Below are 19,472 nucleotides of genomic sequence, written 5' to 3'. Positions count from 1 at the left end.
AGCAAAGCCCTCCCGAAGGATGCTTCACATTCAAAAGCCCACTCAGTGGATGCATTCGAGCGACATCATGGGTAGCATAATGAACGGTCAAGTGCTGTGTGTGCAACGACCTGAAGAGTCTCCAGCTCCAGCTTGGCAAAAAAAGCTAATTTGTTTTCGCAATGTCCTCTCAATGTACGGATGACATCGATCAATTCCGAATGGGGCAACAGACGAAGAACAGCGCAGAACATGGTAGAGTTTTTATGTATCATTAAAAAGTAGCGGATTTCCTAGAAACTAACCCCTCGAAGGCGTCCCATGTGCTGAAGAAGCTGAAGCACCCGCAGCTATGCGCAGAAGCCCCTGATCTGATGGCTTTATTCTTTTTCCGCCACGGGGCACCGAAGCCGAAGCCGAAGCAAAACCTGTCATCATTCATTTTGTGCTAAACCTCTTCTTCCCGGCACTCCGGACGCTTTGGGGGATGCAACGTTAGACGAATTAATGGTGAACGAGCCAACCCAGCTACCGTCGCTTTACAAGCGGACACTCAACAAATAACTATCCCTTCCGCTTGCCCTACTCCTCCAATCTGGGCCTCGTGTGGCCAGGCCTTTTGTTTGGCTGGGAAGTGGTGAGATTTAAACTTCCGAAAAATCGACTTCCTTTCTCAAAACAAGACCAGTCGACTGGGGGAGCAGCGAAAAACACGGGCGCGCGATGCGCTACTACTATATCTAGCCCGAAATTTGTTGATTTATGTTTGCCGCTTGTTTCATAAACTTGAGAATGTTCTGTTTTTGGGGGGAAAAATCGACAACACAAACGCTACGCTTCTGGTTTACGCGAACGGTAATAGCAGGCGGAAGTGAAGAGTAAAACGATGGAAGAAGAAGGAATTAAAGAATCGAACGCTTCCGACGGCATGGGAAGTTTTATGGGCGGTGTTTAGTTTTAAGAATTCATTAATAGCATAACTGCAGTCAACGGTGACTTTATGGGTTAATTTATATGTTCTAGTTTTGACTTCTGGCGAAGCTACTTTCGATTTCTCTTTCGGAGAAGATGGAAACCAGTTTTTAATCTAGAATCTAGTGTTTTGGCTGAACAAAACCTACAAATTAAGCACAGGAGTTACGATAGCCAGCATAGCCGTAATGGCAAATCGACGTGCTCTATTTCATTTACTCCAAGCTGTCATGGGTTCAATTCTCAGTACCAGACGTGTGATGACGTGCGCTTCCGTCAAATCTTTCTCCAATAATAACACACTTCAGCTTCTTACAAGGATCACTTACTTTACAGAAGGTTATAAAGAATCACTTGCATGAGATTTGTATGGTGGTGTAACAACAATTTGATTACACTCCTCAACCCACTGATAAAGGATGATTAGCTCATAATTCGACTGCAGAGAGGAAGACTAACATCTCTCTCTCCCTCTACATCTCTCAGCGCTTTCCTTCTCACCGCAAACCCCAACAAATGACTCATTAAATGTTATTTTCTGTTCAAATGCACACATCCGTTATGCTAACCGTTTTTCCTTCACGCTCCTTCCTACACGGACTGATTACAGCGAGACGTCATGTTGATAGCAACAAAAACACTCATTTTGTTACGCATGCATGGGAGATCTAGTAAGAAAAAAAAGCAACAAAACTGAAGCAATGATGATAAGGCACTGACGCGCTTTTGAATGGAGTTTAATGTTTGAGTCCCCATCTGGTAACCTTGTGAACACCATGACACCGGACCTTTAGATGACCTATAAGAGAGGGTTTAAAATGGCTTTCAAAGTAGTAGTAGTTTGCTCAATGGTCAATGGTAAGTCACACAGCACTTTCCTAGCCACAGCGATTAAGAGCACAGCCACAAGAAGGGTAACAAATATACACCATTAAAATGACAAAACGCTACCTTTGCCAGGCCGCATGTTGCGAATGTCTAGCGGATGGAGTCGTAAAGCAGACACACCACCACCATCCAAAAGCAACATTGTCTACGGGTTGGCACGATCCCACAAATCACCGGATATAAGACGAACCGGCCTGCTGTAGCAATCGTAAATTGTCCAAGCCGACCCCAGACGGCCCAGAAACCGATTTGCCTTTTATGGAAGATCGCAACTACGCTGCGTTTTCCCTCAGACAAACTGGGCGCTCTATGATGTTTTTTTTGCATGTCATGCCATGTTGGGAACTCCACAGACTGTAGAGTGAGAAACGGAGGATTTAAATGCAGGTGACATCGATTTGATTATGCTCCGTACGTTGTTGATACTTTGTATCCGTGTGATCCGTACCGGTTTTGAGAGTAAGATGATGGCCGTACGATATTCAACGTTCCGTTTACTTTTTTACACACTACAGTCGTTAAAACAAAGGTAGAATGGGACGCTCACATGAGAGGGACGGTGAGGCACGGGTCGATTAGAAGACGCTTAACACTTCCTAAAATGCTGCTACGTGAACGTTATGTTGGCGAGAAACGGGGGCATCGTACCAGCAAGGCTACAGTGGCGACTCTCTGACGTTGGTGTGACATTGGTTTCAGAGACGTATTTGGAGTTAATTTTAGAAGTTTTTTTTTTATAGGAAGTCACAACCTAATATGCAAGTCATCCTTTTAAATATGGAATAGGAAGTTACATTGCAGTAGAAAGCGATTATATTTGTTCATTCCATTGTTAAGATAAATCCTCTTCTTAAACTTCACTTTCCAATAAGTGCTCCAGACAACCAATTTCGCAGATTCAAACCAAAAGCTTCTTATGAATGATTCATCCACCAGAGTTCTAGCTGCCATAGCTGCAAAAGACTCTCAATCTCGTCCAGAAATAGCAGACATACGCTTGCAGTAACATTGCCATTGTATGAATATTCCATAAGATGACGTCTGAGCACATAACGAAGAATGGTTATCTCTCTCTTCAGGAGGTTTCTCCACTTCCAAGTAGGTGTTGTCTTTGGCTTCCGTGTTTATAATGGTTAGGATATCTTTTCTCATGAAGTGTCAGGGGCTTTTATAAGGGGAAGTTATGATATCAACAGACAACCATTCTGAATAAATATCGACCTACAACAACACTAAGCACAAAAGCTTTTAATCCTTTTAAAGCCAATTCCGAAATCATGTCTTGGATTTGGGATCCAATTGCCTGAGGCGCGTTCGCACTCGTGCGCTTACCGATTACTCCATTGTGTATCGATCCTTTCAACAGGCAAAAAAGCTATCTAAACTGAGCAGGAAAGCGTAACACAATTCATACGTTAGCGACATCACTCGAGCAACCTCAAAAACAAACACAGTTCTGACATACCGATTATTTCTTCCGTAGCACTAAACCTTTAAACAATGCTAGCCCATTTATCTAACAACAACTGCGAACATTACCTAACCTTGGCTACTATTATTATTATCATTATTATCGGCCCTGACCGGAAAGGGGCGATTCTCTGCGGCATGTAGAATGCAACCTAAAGAAAGGCGCAAAAATAGCCTCATTGTGGCAGCTTCTGTTGCTCATTTGCATGGGCAATGCAACGTGAACGAAACGCGTTCTAGTGCCACTGCAGACACCAAGTGTATCTTCTTTACCGTGCTGCAGTGCTTTACCGGCTGACGACAGCACACCATCATCGTCGCCATCATATCGCAAAAGCCTAACAAGAGTTATGGATCCATGGTTTAAGGGCACACTTACACAACCCACACAAAAACACACACACAAGCACACTTCTCTCTCTAAACATGTCATACTGTTGTGACTCTGTCCCAAGCAAACCGTTATTGTTGTCGGTCGTATTTATTGTCACGCGGAATGGAGGCGAAATAGAAAGGATAAACCATTTATCGTTATGCGACATGAGATTGTGTTGTCAGTGTTTCGCCCGCAGGCCCCCAACGGGGTAAGCGGGGAAAGCGCGGAAGCAACGGAAGAGAAAAGGCATGCAAAAGGGACACCACCGGGCGCACAGGGCAAATTGGATTTTCAACTCAATCAAACCGTGGGCGGCGGTAGTAGACGGAAATGTAAGGTAAAAGGTGTCACGTGTGTCTGTGAAGACGATGCGGAGGGAAAACTACGTCGCATATTGGAAAACTTATGACAGATAAAACTGAGCATCAAGCTGAGAGAAAGTTTTATGAGCAATACTTTCAAGCGTCGTATGAAAGAAACGAAATTATGTGTTCTAATCTAACGGAACGACTTGCAAAGGCAGACAACCTTCAAACAAATGTTGGAATGTGTCATTCTCGAAGCCACAAGCGCCAAGAAACCATCATCAGCCCTTTTCTTCTTTGAAATGCAACCCACGCAAAGTGGCACCCGTTAGTGGCAGGGTATCAGGTTAGTTTGCAGTGAAGGTCAGAGGAAAAGACCTTTCAAGTGGCGTCATCACACTTACCATCCCTAATAAGAAGGGAGCGCGCTACGGTAAGGTGAAATATGAAACCACCCTCTCACTTGTCGCCCTTTACCACAGGTGCAAAGGAAAACTGTCAAGGACGGTGAGCTTCCCCGTCAATCTTCTTACCCTTCAAATCCCCTCAAAACCTTATCAATGCACCCGCGAGGGATCGTAGAAGAAGGAATGCACAACAAAACAAACACCAAAACTAGCGGTTGTAACGGTCGCGGTGGGGGAGTTGCTTTGCAGAATCATTGAACTCACCCACCCGAAGCCCGCTGCAAACCCCAATACAGCGCAATCAATAGGAACCCGATCGATCGATTGAAATTAACTCCCGCAGAACATCTTTCTTCCCTCCGGGAGCCCGTCGGCCACAACACAACGAACGATGACGGACGCCTGCCAGCTGGTTGTGTGCTTGTAGCTGCTGCTGCTGCTCGCTTCCGGGCGCCTAATCCGGAGACGTGCAAACCCCTCCCGCCCCTCTATTACCGGCGCTTGTAACGGTCGGTTCCGGACAGAGGAAAGATGAAACCGTTTGATTTTTAAGGTGTGTTTTTGTAGTGTTTGTGCCTTCGTTCCATTGCACACAGCTTCTGCCTGCGGCGTGGTTATCGATTGGTCAGAGGCACAACCCCGCCGAACAAACGCTTTAATCCGCTCCGATTCCATTAAGCGCGACTAAGGCCGGGCGCGCATCCGTGAATGGGTTTTTTTTGTTGTATGTTGCTGTGGCCCCATTTCCCACCCTAATACGGTCGGGTAGCCTACTGCTACAAACGCGGGGACACTGCAAATCCGTAGCACTGCGATTAAGCTGTCATTTTGGAGCAGAGAGAAGCAAAAAACGAAACCCGAGAACCGGAAATACATACATGGAAAGAGATTTGTTTCGTGTGACAAAATTCCAAGGTGAAAAAGAATTATTTTTAGCTTTGAATATAATGAAATTACGTTTACTTCCTTTCTTTTTAAAGGTCAAACACTAAGAATTGTTGTAACTGTACAACTAACAAGTTCTGAGTATTCAATGATCCGATATTAATTGGAAATAATAGTTCCATTCCCAGTGGAGTCCAATGGTCTAGTGGTGAACGTGCCCAACTCCTGTTGTTGTCGACCGTGGTTCGATTTCCATCTGCAGCAAGCCAAGCAAAGGTTGCTTAGAAAACTTTTCTAACGAATAATTTACGTCATATAACCGGTTATGTGAACAGGAAGAAGATGATTCTTCAATAGCTACGTAATTTCACTAAATATTATGCAACTTCTTCCAAGCTCAGAACTTCGTTTAGAACACAATGTTATGCAATACAATACACACACTTTCTTCTTGGAAAGGAATATTCCATTTCGTCGCTTTTTGTTTTTTGCACATGTCCCATTAATTCCACGCTTTAATTGCTTGCTATCAAAGTTTGGAGCTAACGACGGTGACACAGCAAGAACAGTAGCTAACTAGCTCCCGGCTGTCCTCCACTCCCCCTTAGCTCAACGTCCGATGTCTTGGACAATTATCGACCCAGCAAGGGAGACACCCACCTATGTTATAGCGTGAAGGGCAGGTTTTTTTTTGTAAAAGGTACCAAACGACATGAAATGGAAATGACATTCTCGAAAGTGAAGGAAAATGAGCAGCAGAAAGAAGACTCTCACTCAACACATGAAGCCCATTTTCGCGTTGCTAACGACAATCAAACATTTGTTAGGACATTTCACTTGTTAGCCCACGAGAGGGAGACAGAGAGTGAAAGGTAAAGTAAATCATTCCTCTTTGTTTAAAATACTTTATAAATTAAACTTTTTAATAAAAGTTATTTAAAAATGTTCGTATCCACCATGGAGTTGGAATAAATGCTCTCTTTCGCTCACACACTCTCTGCGTAGGCCTTGCACAGTTGCTCAAACGTCCTTCAAAGGGAACTTCGTCCTTGCTTGCGTCGCGCTGCTTCGGACCCCTCCCAAACCGGCCTTATTTGAACAAGGATTTCACAGCTGGCCGACAGGCGAGTATGGCCAGAGGGAGAATATCTTTCCAATTTGTGCGAGTTTGCTTTGCACAAGGGAGAGGGAGCGAAAACTCCCTTTTCGGCAAAGGAAAACTCGCCCAACGCACACACAGCACACACACGCACACAGTGGCAGATCCTTCTTTTGTCTTCATTTTTGTTCCTACTTTCCTTCCTTTCCTTCGTCTTTGTATTGTAGCTATGGTAACGACAAAGGGAGCCACAGCCAAAGCGAACGGTTCCATCTGAAGACAAGACAGGACGACGACGACCATCACCACTACAACCACTACAGACTTACCTTGTACGACTGTGGCCCGGAACAGGAACGAACAGGAACCGTTTCGAAATCTGCAAGACCTTGAACTCTCACAGCTGCACCACCACGCACGCAACGTTATCCTTTTCGCTCTGTGTATCCTTCTGTGGTTGCCGCTCGTAGAAGCTTTTCTTCATGCAATCCTCTCCTTGTGCTTATGCCTAGTTTTGCATCACACCGAATCGAACACACAGAAAAGCAACAAACCAGCAAAAACTAAACCTTCAGCCACCCCGCAAAGGCCAGCTGTGTGTACGCGCCACCGACACACGCACGCGATTTCCAAACCTTTTTTCCACCGATTTCCAAGGCTCTTTTGCCACGGTACCGAGGCGTCGGCCAATTTCCCAACTTGGAAGCACGTTTAGCTCGCTACGAGTAGAGCGCTGGTTCCCGCACACACGCACCCATACACTCCAAAATCATATCACACTATCAAAACAAATTTAGCTCCACACCAAACAACAAAAAAACACACTCACACTCACTCACTCAGCACCACACATGCCGCATTTCCACTGCGAAAGGTCGCTTTCCGACCACGACAGGGAGGGCAATTTCTAGCCGCTTCTAGTATCACCCGCAACGACTTGCTGTTTGATTTTGTTTGATAATTTTCACTAAAAGTTTGGACCAGCGCGTGTGTGTGTGGGTGTGGGTGGATGTAACGAAAAATGAGAAAACGAAACAACGACGCGCGGACGACGCGCACGCACCACCGTTCGCTTTGAAAGGCTACGAAGTTGTGTGTGAGTGTGTGTTGAAGGATGCAGCGAGTCGTCACGCGCGAGTGCCAAAAGTGCATCGGGCTTGGCACAATGGGCACGGCAAACGCAAGGGTGAGTAAATATGAATCCGGATTTGTGGTTTATTTCCTACAAGAAGAATTCATAATACTGATATGAGCAGACACAAATGCAGGAGTTATCCGAGTTTTAACGTTTGGTCTAGTCAAAATAACTAACAAACTCTCATTTGATGTTCAATAATAATGAATGTTCCACCAAATAGTTTGGTTTCATTTTTACATGCTTTGGAGACATTTGTCCATTCCAACGTTCCATAGTAGAAAGTGAGAAGGAACAGCACAAAAGAAAGAGACGGAAACAGTCACACTTGCTGCTGGCTCTGTCACGAATTAGCGTCAAAATAAAAACCGGTGGCGAATAGATTTCTTTTTTAAAATATGATGAAATTTTCAGAACGAAATGAACACCAGAAGCTTCCACAATTCCTTTATGAGACAGTCTTGTGATAAGAATTTCATTATATTGTCGTAATTCTCAGGTTTGGTAAACGTCTTCCACATTCCGTTTTCATATTTACGCATCTGTGAAATGTTTCACGAGCGTTTGCTTGAAAACATAATAAGTGAACACATTTTCTTTTACGAAACAATTCACCGTTTTGGCCAAGATTTTCAGCATTCGATTTGTATTTAATCTACGATTAGTAAAAAAGTATTATTTTTACAAACGGTCAGTTTTTGCTTTCTTTTTTATCATCTAAAATTAAAAACTATCAGTTTTACTCTAAAATATTTCCCAATTCACTTCAGCGCGTTGAAACTTTTCCATCTTCGAAACCTTCGTTCAGTTGCCCCCTCCTTTGCAGCACACTTTGACAGCTAGATGTGGCTGTCGGTGGCTGTCACGGACGCCTGTCGCATGCGTTGTGTGCGTGTGTGGGTAGGAAAACGAGGAGCTGTACCAACCTGCCCTGATTAAACATTGATTATTGCTATTATTATTCAATCGGGACTGGCTGGCTTGGCTTTGTTGATGTGATCCGTTTTCCATTTTTCTTAACTTAATTGTTGAAAGAAAGAGTAATACGTGCTTGATTTATGCTTCCGCTAAGGTAAGTGTGTAGCTAACGCTCTAGAGATAGTCCATTTGCCGCCCAGCTGACGCCTAGGCTCGGCTAGAAAAAAACACATCCCTGCTCAGCCCAAGCGCGACAGGATGGTGTTAGATGTGCTGTTAGATGGTTTTTTCCCTGCCACCATTGATGGGCAAAGCACATTTGCTGCCCGCAAACCATCGGCTGGCCGGTGGGCACCATCGTGCCCCCGCGGGCAGCACCGAAAAAGGCCATTTTTCTAACTAAATCCACTTCCGTTTTCTCTTCTCCCGTTGCCTTCCGACCGGGGTCTCTGCCACTTGGAACTTGTGCCAATTCCGCACACCCCTGCCCCAAAATTGGCTGCACCCTGGGGTTGACAGGTCGCACGGTACGGTTTGCTAGGTTTACCCACTGTTTCCGGTCAGCTGGATACGGAGGAGCATCATCCCCCCGGGCAACGATGTCGAAGCGTTCGGCAGAGGAGGCGGCCGGCGGCGGAGGTGGTGGCGGTGCCAGCGGTACAGGTGGTGGCGCTGCGGGCACGGGCAGCGGCGGCGGCGGTTTGCAACCACCGATCAAGAAGGTACACTTCGAGCCACACCTTATCGGACCGATCTCGACGCTGGAGGAGCTGGACATCAAGGTGCTGAAGTTCCAAAACAAAAAGCTGGCCCAGCGCATCGAGCAGCGGATACGATGCGAGTCGGAGCTGCGCACCCGGATCGAGCAGCTGGAGAAGCGCCAAACGCAGGACGACGCCGTGCTGAACGTGGTCAACCGGTACTGGAACCAGCTGAACGAAGACATACGCGTGCTGCTGCAGCGCTTCGACGCGGAAACGGCGGACGAATCGGAAAACAAAAGTAGGCTGAGATGACAGTGAACGGCGGGCGGGAGGGATTCTTTCGTTGCTGTTTGGCAAATCGAAGGAGCTCACCACTAATTCCTCTCTTTTTGTTTGCTTCTTCTCCCTCTCTCTGTTTACCTCTGCACCCATCATCCCCTTTAGATGAAAACGAAGTGACAACCTCCTTCCTGATGCAGCTATCGACCTGGGACAAGGAAGAGCTGGACGACAAGCTGGCGAACCGGGTGCAGGTGTCAAAGCGGGCCGTGGCCAAAATCGTCCAAGTGTTCGACCGGCTAATGCAGCGCAACGAGAAGCTGATGCTGGCGCTGAAGGGCGAATCGGAGGACGGCAAATCGCCGGCCCTGGCGCCGCCCGATCTAGACGAGTCCCTGCGCCAAACGTACATCGACGTGATGGCGGAGAACCGCAACCTGCAGACGCAGAACACGCTGCTGCACGAAAAGTTCCACACGATATCGCTCAAGCTGAGCGAGTACCAGGACATGCTGAACGGCAAGGAGACGGAGGCGGCCGAGCTGCGCAACCAGATCGACGACCTGCAGTACGAGCTGGAGAAGGTGCGGTGTCGGAACGACAAGCTCGAGAACCATCTCGCCGAGGCGATCGAAAAGCTGAAAGCGTACCATCAGCTGCACGGCGGCGATCCGCTCAGCGGCGGCGGCAGCGGGACCGAATCCGGCCGGCACGCGTCGTCAGCGGGCGGCGGATCGCGCGGCTCCGGCTCGATGACGAGCGTGGCCGCCCAGCACCTGGAGGATCTGCAGAAGGAGCTGGAGGAGTACAAGGAACTATCGAACAACCGGTTGCAGGAGCTGGACAAGCTGCACCTGCAGCACCGGGAGGCGCTGAAGGAGGTGGAGAAGCTGAAAATGGACATCCGGCAGCTGCCCGAGTCGGTGATCGTCGAGACGACCGAGTACAAGTGCTTGCAGTCGCAGTTCTCCGTGCTGTACAACGAGTCGATGCAGATCAAGACGCTGCTGGACGAGAGCCGGAACCAGCTGCAGTCGAGCAAAAACCAGCACCTGCGCCAGATCGAGATGATGGAGAGCGAGGAGCTGATCGCGCAGAAGCGCGTCCGCAGCGACATGATCCAGATGGAGGACGTGATGTCGCAGATCCGGAAGGAGTACGAGATGCTGCGGATCGAGTTCGAGCAGAACATGGCGGCGAACGAGCAGACGGCGCCGATCAATCACGAGATGCGGCATCTCATCCTCTCGCTGCAGAACCACAACGGCCAGCTGAAGGGCGAGGTGCAGCGGTATAAGAAAAAGTACAAAGACGTGTCCGCGGACAACACGAAGCTGCGGAAGGATCTGGAGGAGCAGACGGGCAAGGTGACGGCGCTGCAGGAGGCCCAGCAGCAGCACCAGCAGCAACAGCAGCAGCAACAGCAACAGCAACAGCAGCAGCACGCCGAATCGATCAAGATGGAAAACTGCCACTCGATGCGGGATGCGGGCGGTGGTGGTGGTGGTGGAGGCGGTGGCGGTATGTCCGTGAAAGAAGAGTCGGGCGGCATGCTGCACGACCGGGACGGCCAGTGTGGTGCGATCAAGGAGGAGGACCCGAACGGAGCGCTCAACTCGTGCGGCGGGCACGGCGCCACCAGCACCGGCTCGCTAACGAGGTCGGACTCGGGCGAGGAGGGCGAGATGGACGCGAACGGCATCAAGCGGGAGGAGATGATCGGCCCGGACGGGACGGTCGTGATGGTGGTGAAGCGGGAAGGATCGTCCGGCGGCGGCGTCGGCAGCATGGACGGGAAGGCGAACGGGCCGACGGACCACCATCGGGGCGTGAAGTGTGCCGAGTCGGACCTGGTGCGCGATCTGCGCAACCAGCTGAAGAAAGCTTTAAACGATCAGAAAGAGATGAAGCTACTGCTGGACATGTACAAGGGCGTGCCGAAGGAGCAGCGGGACAAGGTACAGCTGATGGCGTCCGAGAAGAAGAAGTGCGCCGAAATCGAGGACCTCAAGTGTCAGATGAAGAAGCTGCAGGAGAGCAAACGGGAGGACCGGAAGAAGCTGGCGGACGAGGAGGCGCTCCGGAAGATCAAGCAGCTGGAGGAGCAGAAGTACGAGCTGCAGAAGCAGGTCCAGAACCAGAAGCAGCCACCGGACAGTAGCTGGAGCAGCGGCTATCGACCATTTGTACGGAAACCAACACTTTTGACCCATTTATGCTCCCTTTTTTTATATCCCGGCCAATTTGGTTTAGTTCCACCCTTGCTAAGCATTCTCACCAACCTATCCTTCGGTAGGCAAGTATGCAGCATTCTAACCAGGTTTCTCTTTCACTTCACAGGAAGAAGAGGCTCTCCTAAACGAGATGGAAGTGACGGGACAAGCGTTCGAGGACATGCAGGAGCAAAACTCAAGACTGATACAGCAGTTGCGCGAGAAGGACGATGCAAACTTTAAGCTCATGTCCGATCGAATCAAGGCCAATCAGATGCACAAGCTGCTCAGGGAGGAAAAGCAACTGCTGGAAGATCAGGTAAGCCGAACGGTTTCGTTGGCCTACTGCGTTTTGTTTCAGCTGTCACACGGGATGGCCCTTGCAGCAAGCTGTGTGCGAAATTGTGTTGGTCCCACTGTACTAATGTCATCCCTACTTCCCCCTCAGGTAACGACGCGCGACAGTCAAATCGAGGCGATGCACGTCGTGTTACGAAAGCTCGAGGAGAAGGAGCGCATCCTGCAGAACACGGTGACGACGATCGAGAAGGAGCTGGTCGCCCGCCAGCAGGCGATGGAGATGCACAAGCGCAAAGCGATCGAGTCGGCCCAGTCGGCGGCCGATCTGAAGCTGCACCTCGAAAAGTACCACGCCCAGATGAAGGAGGCCCAGCAGGTGGTGGCGGAAAAGACGAGCTCGCTCGAGGCGGAAGCGTACAAGACGAAGCGGCTGCAGGAGGAGCTCGCCCAGTTCCGGCGCAAGGCGGACCGGATGAAGAAGATCGAGATGTCCGGCACGACGATCGACGAGGTGATGCTGGAGGAGATCCGCGAGTACAAGGAAACGCTCACCTGCCCGTCCTGCAAGGTGAAACGGAAGGACGCGGTACTGTCCAAGTGTTTCCACGTGTTTTGCTACGACTGTCTGCGGACGCGGTACGAGACGCGCCAGCGAAAGTGCCCGAAGTGCAACTGCGCGTTCGGGGCGAACGACTACCACCGGCTCTATCTGTCGACGTAAGGCGCTGCAAGGGCCCGACCGGTGTTCGGCCGCCGTGTGTGTGTGTGTCTCTCCCCACGCCCCGCCTCTGTGTGTGTATCTGTGTGTATGTGTATGTGTGTGAGTGGGCACGTACAGGGTGGTGCGTTTTCCGGTGGTTGCGACAGCACACACACTCGCTACTACTGGTGCGACTGGTTCTCTTCTCCTTCCTGTCTTTTCCCCGCAAAACACAATCTCGGCTCGCGGTTCACGGCCGTTTCTGCCTAGTCCTTACCTTTGCCCTGAAGTTGGAATCCTTTACTTGCCTGACTTGCGCGAAGTGTCCGGGACCGGTCACAGACATTAACTCCATCCGTTGTAATGTAAAGTAATGTTGTACAGTTTGAATCGGTTCCCGGGGGCGCGAAAAGAGAAGTAACCTAAACGGACCGTTGTCACACTGTTATTATTGCGCTATTACGCGCATGTTTAGTAGCCTCAAGCATAGAATGTAGTCCGCTCCCGACAGGCCGGAACAATCGAATCTATTTCACAACGTATTTTGTTAGCAAAAAAAACAAAAACACGAGAAACGGCAATCGAGGTCGCATCATCAGAGCACCGGCCGAGTAGGGGGAAAGATAGGGCAATTTTCGAAGCAATTTGCTAGTCTCTTTTTCATATGCCGCTCCTGTAGATGGATTGCATTGAAGGGGGCGCCCCTAACCCGGGAATGTTAGATAGATTTTCCTAAACTAGGTTTTATACGATTTCTTTTACGAAACTGTTTCACTCGTAAAGCCTCTCCCCAAAACACTGCAGAGTAAACTAATAAGCCAATCTTTAAACACAAAAAGCTCTCCCAGTTTTTAGTGTCTGTCCCCTCCCTGTAGAAAGACGTGCCCCAAGTAAGGAACTGTTGTTTTATCTGTCCTTCCCCTATCCCTTCCGCCAACCGCAACCCGCCCTGTACAGCCCCTGTGCGCCGCGGATACACGCTTCGTTCACGGATTCGTGCGGCGAATCATTAACCTCATTCAGGCCACCAAGCTAGGCAAGGGCACAGTTTCTGCGGACAGAAGAGCGCGCGGGAAAAAACAAAACGATGGCTCTCTACCTCCACGAGTGGGTGTGCGTGCGTGTGCGTGTGTGTGTACGGCATTCCGGTATTTCCCGGAGAGGAAGAAGAGACTGTGAATGCATCGTGTTCCGGAGTTCGGAGTAAGCGAAAGCGCCCTAAAATCCCCTGTGAGCAGTGTGCACAACAAGCTCGAACCTGTGAGGGGGGAAAAGATGCAATAGTGCTCGAGCGATTGTTTTTTTTTTGAAAGTTGTAGGTGATAAGGCTTAGAAAGAGGAAGACGAAGCATCATCATATTAACAAAAAAAAACCCTTCCTCCTTTAATCTAGTATGTAAATTTCCAAAATAGAAATTAGCAAGTAGTAGGTGTGCGCGTGTGTGTGAAGGCAGATTATATATAGTATATATATTAATTCAGAGGACAAGTAAACAAGTAAAAACAAAACACGCAAAACTACCGAAATTCGAATCGAAGCTCATCTGTCTTCACGCAAACGAGGAGAGAGAGAGAGGGGGGTGGTATATGGTATAGGACAATTTTAGAACGCCTCTAACACTCACCTCCTCCCGTGTCGTCGTGGTCGTCGGATTCGATCCGGCTTCGATCGCGCACCCGGGAGTGGAAAGCTAAGGGTAGAAAAAGAATGCTCCACTTTTATAAAAACCGCATCTCCGTTGTTGTAGCCTGTGCAAACGGTTACCTCTTCTTCTTCAGCCGGTCCATTGAAGGTTAGTGAAGGTGGGCAACTGTTTGCTAACCAGCACTAGCAGACATTTTGCTCCCCCTTTACTGTGCTTGATGCAAATGATTTCTGTTTTAGTAGCGCGTTTTTCTAACCGTTTTAATACTAATCAACATGCTGCTTGCTCGGCTTGCCCCAAAGGCATGTGGCGGAGGGACACAATCCATTGTAACAATGGGAGAGAGAGAGAGTGGGGAGAGCGATATGAGACAGAGCACACCCGGGACGGACGGACGGGCTCGGTATGCGTTGCTAGGCGACACACACACGGGTTTCTATGTTTCCCTGTTTTCGCCGGTAACACTCACACGATGCATTCACAGTAATCACCGCTGTCGGAGCATTTTTAGGGGGGGTCGACACTCACTCAGCACACAGCAGTTCAACTGCTCTGGACCCCTGCCCTCGTCGGAAGAGCGAGAGAGAGAGAACCACAAAGGGACGAGAAGAGAGAACGTAAGAAAATGTAAAATCTAAATTAAAGCAAACAAAAAAGAAACCTAAATTAATGTGGACATACTGTAAAACACACTTACACACTGACACACACTGCAGCAAAACAAAACATTTGCAGCCAACCAGCAGAGAAGAGCATAGAGTTAGACCGCGGGACTTGCTGTATCGTTGGCGCACGATTCGTTAGTTAGTAGCAGCAGAGCAGTGCAGTGCCGCCTCCGCGAGAGGTTAATCCAACCGAGCAGAACCAACAAGTAAAACCGAAACTAATAGCAATTTCAAAATACAAAAAAAGAACAACAACAATTCCACCAACCAACCAACTCCTAACTTGTATTGCATGTTAAAGAAGAAGAAAAAAGAAGAAGGATCGTAAGGACACGTAAGAAGCAAAACAGTACACACTCACACAAGAAAACACACACGCGCTAGAAGGAAGAAGATAGTGATACTATAATCTAAAACAAACAAGAAAAAGCGAGGAAAAACTCAAAGAAAGTAAGAAAAAAACAAAGCAGCAAAAGAAGGTAACAAAACAACGCGACAAACACACTCACACACAAACAAAAACCAACAAAAATAATAAAAGCAAATCATTATTATCTAGCGTTAAACTTGTAGCGATTTCCCCCCCCCAAAAAAAACGAATCTTTGGAGCCGCGCAGGGGTTTTAATTTATTTCTCGTTGGGTTGATTTAAAACGATTGAAATTTGAAACTTTCGCGCATGGTAATGCAGTCCACCTCGTCGATGCGTAGCGATTCCGTCTTGAGGTTGATTTCCTCCTCCTGCATCACCTGCGTGTTGAGCAGATAGCGCAGGGTCGCCTTCGACCGGACCAAACTACCGTCCAGCTTGGCGATCGTGCCGCGCAGTGCGGCCAGCTCCTTTTTCAACCCTTCGTACACATTGTCCCGGCATAGCTCAATGCCGGGGCGCTGGGAACGGTTCGCTAGGCGTGTTTGGGCCAGCGCTACGTAGCCCTCCTTCTCGGCAATCTCACGCTCCAGCCGGGTAACGGTGCGCGTCAGCTCGTTCACCTGGCGTACCGTTTCCTTGTGCACGTTCTCGAGCTTCGTTTTGGTGTAGCGCATTTCGGCCACACGCTCCCGGAACGCGGCGTTGGTGCGCTCGACCTGTGTGCGAATGTCCTCGGCCACCTGGCGCAGCAGCTGGTCGACGTACGAGCGCAGCGGTTGGGCGGAACTGATCTCCTTGGCCGTTGCCTCAATGTTCCGGTTGGTTACCATGATCCATTCCTCGTCCGTGGAGTTGCTGGCAAAGGGGAAAAAAGAACGTTTAGTACGCCGTGAAGGAAGAAGTCAAAGATGCCCCTCCCCCCCCCCCCCCCCTTACTAAGGATCCAACGGCACCCGGCCGGCGTAGATCTTCATCTCCATCTGGTTCGGGCGCAGCTCCAGATTCTTCGCATCGATCTTAATCGACCGGTCCTTGTCCGCCAGATCGCGGTCGATCAGATAGATGGTCGCCCGCAGCCGCCGGATCTGCTCCACCGTCTCCTCCAGCACCTTCTCCAGCAAAGCGATCCCACCCTCCGTCACGTCCAGCTCCTTCCGCAGCTCGCGATCGACCGCATCGTTCACCAGGTCCGAGCCCGTGCGCTTTTCCCGCAGCGCAATACACTTCTGGCACAGGGGCACCGCAATTTCCCGCAGCGTGTTGATTGCATCGATCGTGCGCCGCTTGTACACCTTCAGCGCTTCCTCCTCGATGTGGGCGTCCTTCTTCTGCTGCTGCAGCTCGTCGCGCCGGAACTGGATATCCTCGATGCGCTCGCGAAGCCGAAAGTCGACCTCACTTTTGCTCTCCTCCGTCGTGTGCTTCGTCTCGTCGATAATTCGATCACTTTCGCTGCAAGAAGAGATGAACGAGGAGCGTGTTGTTAATGCAAATAAAAATTGGGCTGAAGAGGCACTCTCACCTTATCACACGGTCCGCCAGTGCTTGCTGCTCGAGCGAGAACAGATTCTGACGCCGATTGTTCGCATTCCAGTCGCGCGGCGTGTACTTCGGTTGCTCCGGCGGAAGCAGCACCAGATTTTGCTGGCGAAGATACTTTTCGGACATTTTGAAGGAGATTTGCTGCGGCAGCCAGGTGCACACTTTACACTGCTTGTTAAACGATTTGTTGCTCGAAAGGGAATAACCAGCCTACTGAGCGTTTTGGGCCACCAAACGGGGCCGGTTGCTAAGGTAGCGCTGTTTACTGGCCTACTAAGAGAACGAAGCTGGAAACAACCAGTACATTTACCGTGCGGTGGGTGCGTGCGCATACAAACAAACACACTTTTTTCAAATAATCGAAACAAATTATTCCAAAAACCACACACTAACTACACAACAATTCGTTCTATGCCATTGTTTTTCAACGTATATTTTCCCAAATCAAATACCACACACATCGTTACCATCGTTTGAGGCTTGTTGTGTTTCATCCATCCATCCGTCCATTGCTTTGCTCCATCGGTCACTACTACCCGGCCCTTTTCTCGGTTGGACACAGCGTTTTGCTCTACTGTTTTCCTTTCCTTCTCTTTTTTGCATTATCTAAATCCGTTCCAATTCTTTCCTCTTTAAACACGATTTGTCTTGTTGATTTTGTGTTTTGTCTTCTTACCATTTGCATTTGCTAGAGTTGAAAGAAACAGCTACAGCTTCGACATTAGTTTACATTACATTTCTAAATGCTTCTCGCCCGCCTACTTTGCTCTTTACTGTTACCATTTGCTAACCGTTCCTTGTTATTCTTTATTTTAAGAAGACAAAAAATGTAGAAAATTTATTTTAAAACATAAAAAAACACTCAAAAAATTGAAGCACATTCCTAAAAAAAAACAAGTTATGATTGTTTCCTTTAACACGACCTTTTCCATCTGCCTGAGAGAAGCAATGTATGTAAAAATACTAGGTATTAAGGTTTCTCGTTTCTTTTCGTTCGTTTGTTACCCACATCCTCTTTTTTTACCTTTACATGATTTGTGAACACTGAGAAGTGATGTAAACAATTGTTTTTACTATTGATTGTTTGAACATGAGCAAACTAAAACCACACCCAACTCACTGTGTATGGAAACGGAATGAACTTAGTCTTAGTAGCAGCAAGTATGTAATGTTAATTTAAAAAAAAAATGAAAGCTTTTCACCATAGCAACACGCTTTAGCTTCTTTGCTCCGTCTACCATCTCTTCTACCGAACGCCGCTTCACAATTTCCTCTTTATTGTGAACCCCCATTCGGAATCGGAACTTTGTAAGTAAGGCAAAATTTATGCTACATAAATGTGAGCTGCTGCTGTTAAATGTCACAATTAATTGCGAACTATAATTGCTTTGATTTTTACGTACCAGAGTGGTTACAGGGTTTTCCAGTTGTTCTCATAGTTGTCCTTGACACTTCCTGGACTTTTTCCTATTGGAAGTGAACTTCATATGTTGGAAAGTGGAAATTGTACGCTTTTTGGAAGGGCTCCATGGAAATTCCTATTGGATTTGTTCAACAAGATTGCTATAGAGTCCAATTCCCATTACATTAGGTTCATTTCACGTATGAAAGAGTCAATAAAGTGTGAGCTATGAGCTCACAGTTATGAGAACTCCTGGAAAATGGTCCTGAAATGTGGTCAGGAGATCCGGAGGGGTTTGTTCACATGCTGATTTAGGATGGTTGTTTACAGGTATTTTGCTATTAATTCTTGCTTTCCAGGTTCACCTCTTTCTCTCTCTCTCTTCCTACTATTCGCTAACCCCATAACTCTCCTGTTACTTTCTTTGCTACTTAAATGATATTTCTACAGCTTAAACCGAATCGAAAAAGGGGGAAGGCTAATACACACAAAGACGCGCGCGCCCGCGCGTAAATTGAGCTAGTATATACGGTATATGCGGTAGTATACATACAAAAAGGAGTAAACTATATCGATTATACGGGTTAAGGATTATCAAAGGTTTGCTTTAGTATGCTTAAATAGGCTTTCATAGCTGATTCATGTTATAAGCATCATTCGCGTTAGAGCTTTAGCAGTAGGTAGTAGGCATCAACATGCGTGTATAATAAGAATGCAAAATTAACACTTTCAGCACACTTTACTGGAGAAGAAATGGGGGAGGCAAACCAGTACGTAACTAATTCCATGTGGCTTTCCCTCGCTTACGACGACCTCCACATCCCACGGGTGCCACATGGGCAGCAGCGCAGTAGCAGTAATACTACCAAGAAAGGAGGTAGAAAATACGTTTCACTAGTAGCACAACGAAAGGAACCAAGTTGAACGTTCCTTCATTTCTTCTTACTCTTCACTTCACTTCACTGTTTTGTTCTGCTTCTTTCACAACTGATTTCTTTACCCGGTTTAGAAACATCTTCAATGCGCGTTTGCTTCTCAACGCCAACACAACTTCTTTTTGGGATAAAAATCAGTCATTTTGGTTCCACACACACACATTTCCTCTCTTTACACTATTTTTGTTTTATTCCTTCTTGTGTTTGTTTGCTTGTTTATTATTATTATTTTACTTTCTCCTCTTAAACGTACGCTTCTTCCACTTTCGCTCCGCCTTGC

The 19,472-nt window shown here is 48.0% G+C and overlaps 3 protein-coding genes across 3 annotated transcripts in view; 1 reads left to right on the top strand and 2 right to left on the bottom strand.

Annotated features, from left to right (window-relative positions):
• The window catches only part of LOC120900437, a 43,419-nt gene extending 35,949 nt beyond the window's left edge, over positions 1-7,470 (bottom strand). Inside the window, exon 1 of the mRNA XM_040307470.1 lies at positions 6,711-7,470. The gene's annotated coding sequence lies outside the window, so the exon portion shown is untranslated. The remainder of the gene's footprint in view (positions 1-6,710) is intronic.
• A 927-nt stretch (positions 7,471-8,397) lies between these two features.
• Positions 8,398-14,903, top strand: LOC120893739 (E3 ubiquitin-protein ligase Bre1). The gene is made up of 5 exons (XM_040295811.1): positions 8,398-8,588; positions 8,954-9,436; positions 9,583-11,603; positions 11,758-11,949; positions 12,079-14,903. Exons 2-5 carry the CDS (start codon positions 9,034-9,036, stop codon positions 12,649-12,651), a joined length of 3,189 nt encoding a protein of 1,062 aa, XP_040151745.1. The 5' UTR covers positions 8,398-8,588; positions 8,954-9,033; the 3' UTR covers positions 12,652-14,903.
• Positions 14,904-15,543: 640 nt separating this feature from the next.
• LOC120906843 (tektin-1) lies at positions 15,544-17,112 on the bottom strand. The gene is made up of 3 exons (XM_040318925.1): positions 16,836-17,112; positions 16,250-16,765; positions 15,544-16,168 (listed from the first exon to the last, which is right to left on the bottom strand). The coding sequence occupies exons 1-3, from the start codon at positions 16,979-16,981 to the stop codon at positions 15,589-15,591; spliced, it is 1,242 nt and encodes a 413-aa protein (XP_040174859.1). The 5' UTR covers positions 16,982-17,112; the 3' UTR covers positions 15,544-15,588.
• Positions 17,113-19,472: the final 2,360 nt, after the last annotated feature.

This window comes from Anopheles arabiensis, chromosome 2, assembly GCF_016920715.1.
Source record: "Anopheles arabiensis isolate DONGOLA chromosome 2, AaraD3, whole genome shotgun sequence".
In the NCBI taxonomy this organism is placed as follows: domain Eukaryota; kingdom Metazoa; phylum Arthropoda; class Insecta; order Diptera; family Culicidae; genus Anopheles; species Anopheles arabiensis.
The sequence above is the reverse complement of the archived record's forward strand: the minus strand, read 5'-3'. Positions and strand labels throughout refer to the sequence as shown.

Excerpts from the sequence above, each read along its gene's own strand:
- LOC120893739 (XM_040295811.1), top strand. The coding sequence starts at position 9,034 with ATGTCGAAGCGTTCGGCAGAGGAGGCGGCCGGCGGCGGAGGTGGTGGC. Across the intron at positions 9,437-9,582 it reads GGACGAATCGGAAAACAAAA|ATGAAAACGAAGTGACAACC; the intron begins GTAGGCTGAGAT and ends CATCCCCTTTAG. Across the intron at positions 11,604-11,757 it reads GCAGCGGCTATCGACCATTT|GAAGAAGAGGCTCTCCTAAA; the intron begins GTACGGAAACCA and ends TTCACTTCACAG.
- LOC120906843 (XM_040318925.1), bottom strand. The coding sequence starts at position 16,981 with ATGTCCGAAAAGTATCTTCGCCAGCAAAATCTGGTGCTGCTTCCGCCG. Across the intron at positions 16,766-16,835 it reads CTGGCGGACCGTGTGATAAG|CGAAAGTGATCGAATTATCG; the intron begins GTGAGAGTGCCT and ends CTCTTCTTGCAG. Across the intron at positions 16,169-16,249 it reads CGGGTGCCGTTGGATCCTTA|CAACTCCACGGACGAGGAAT; the intron begins GTAAGGGGGGGG and ends CCCCTTTGCCAG.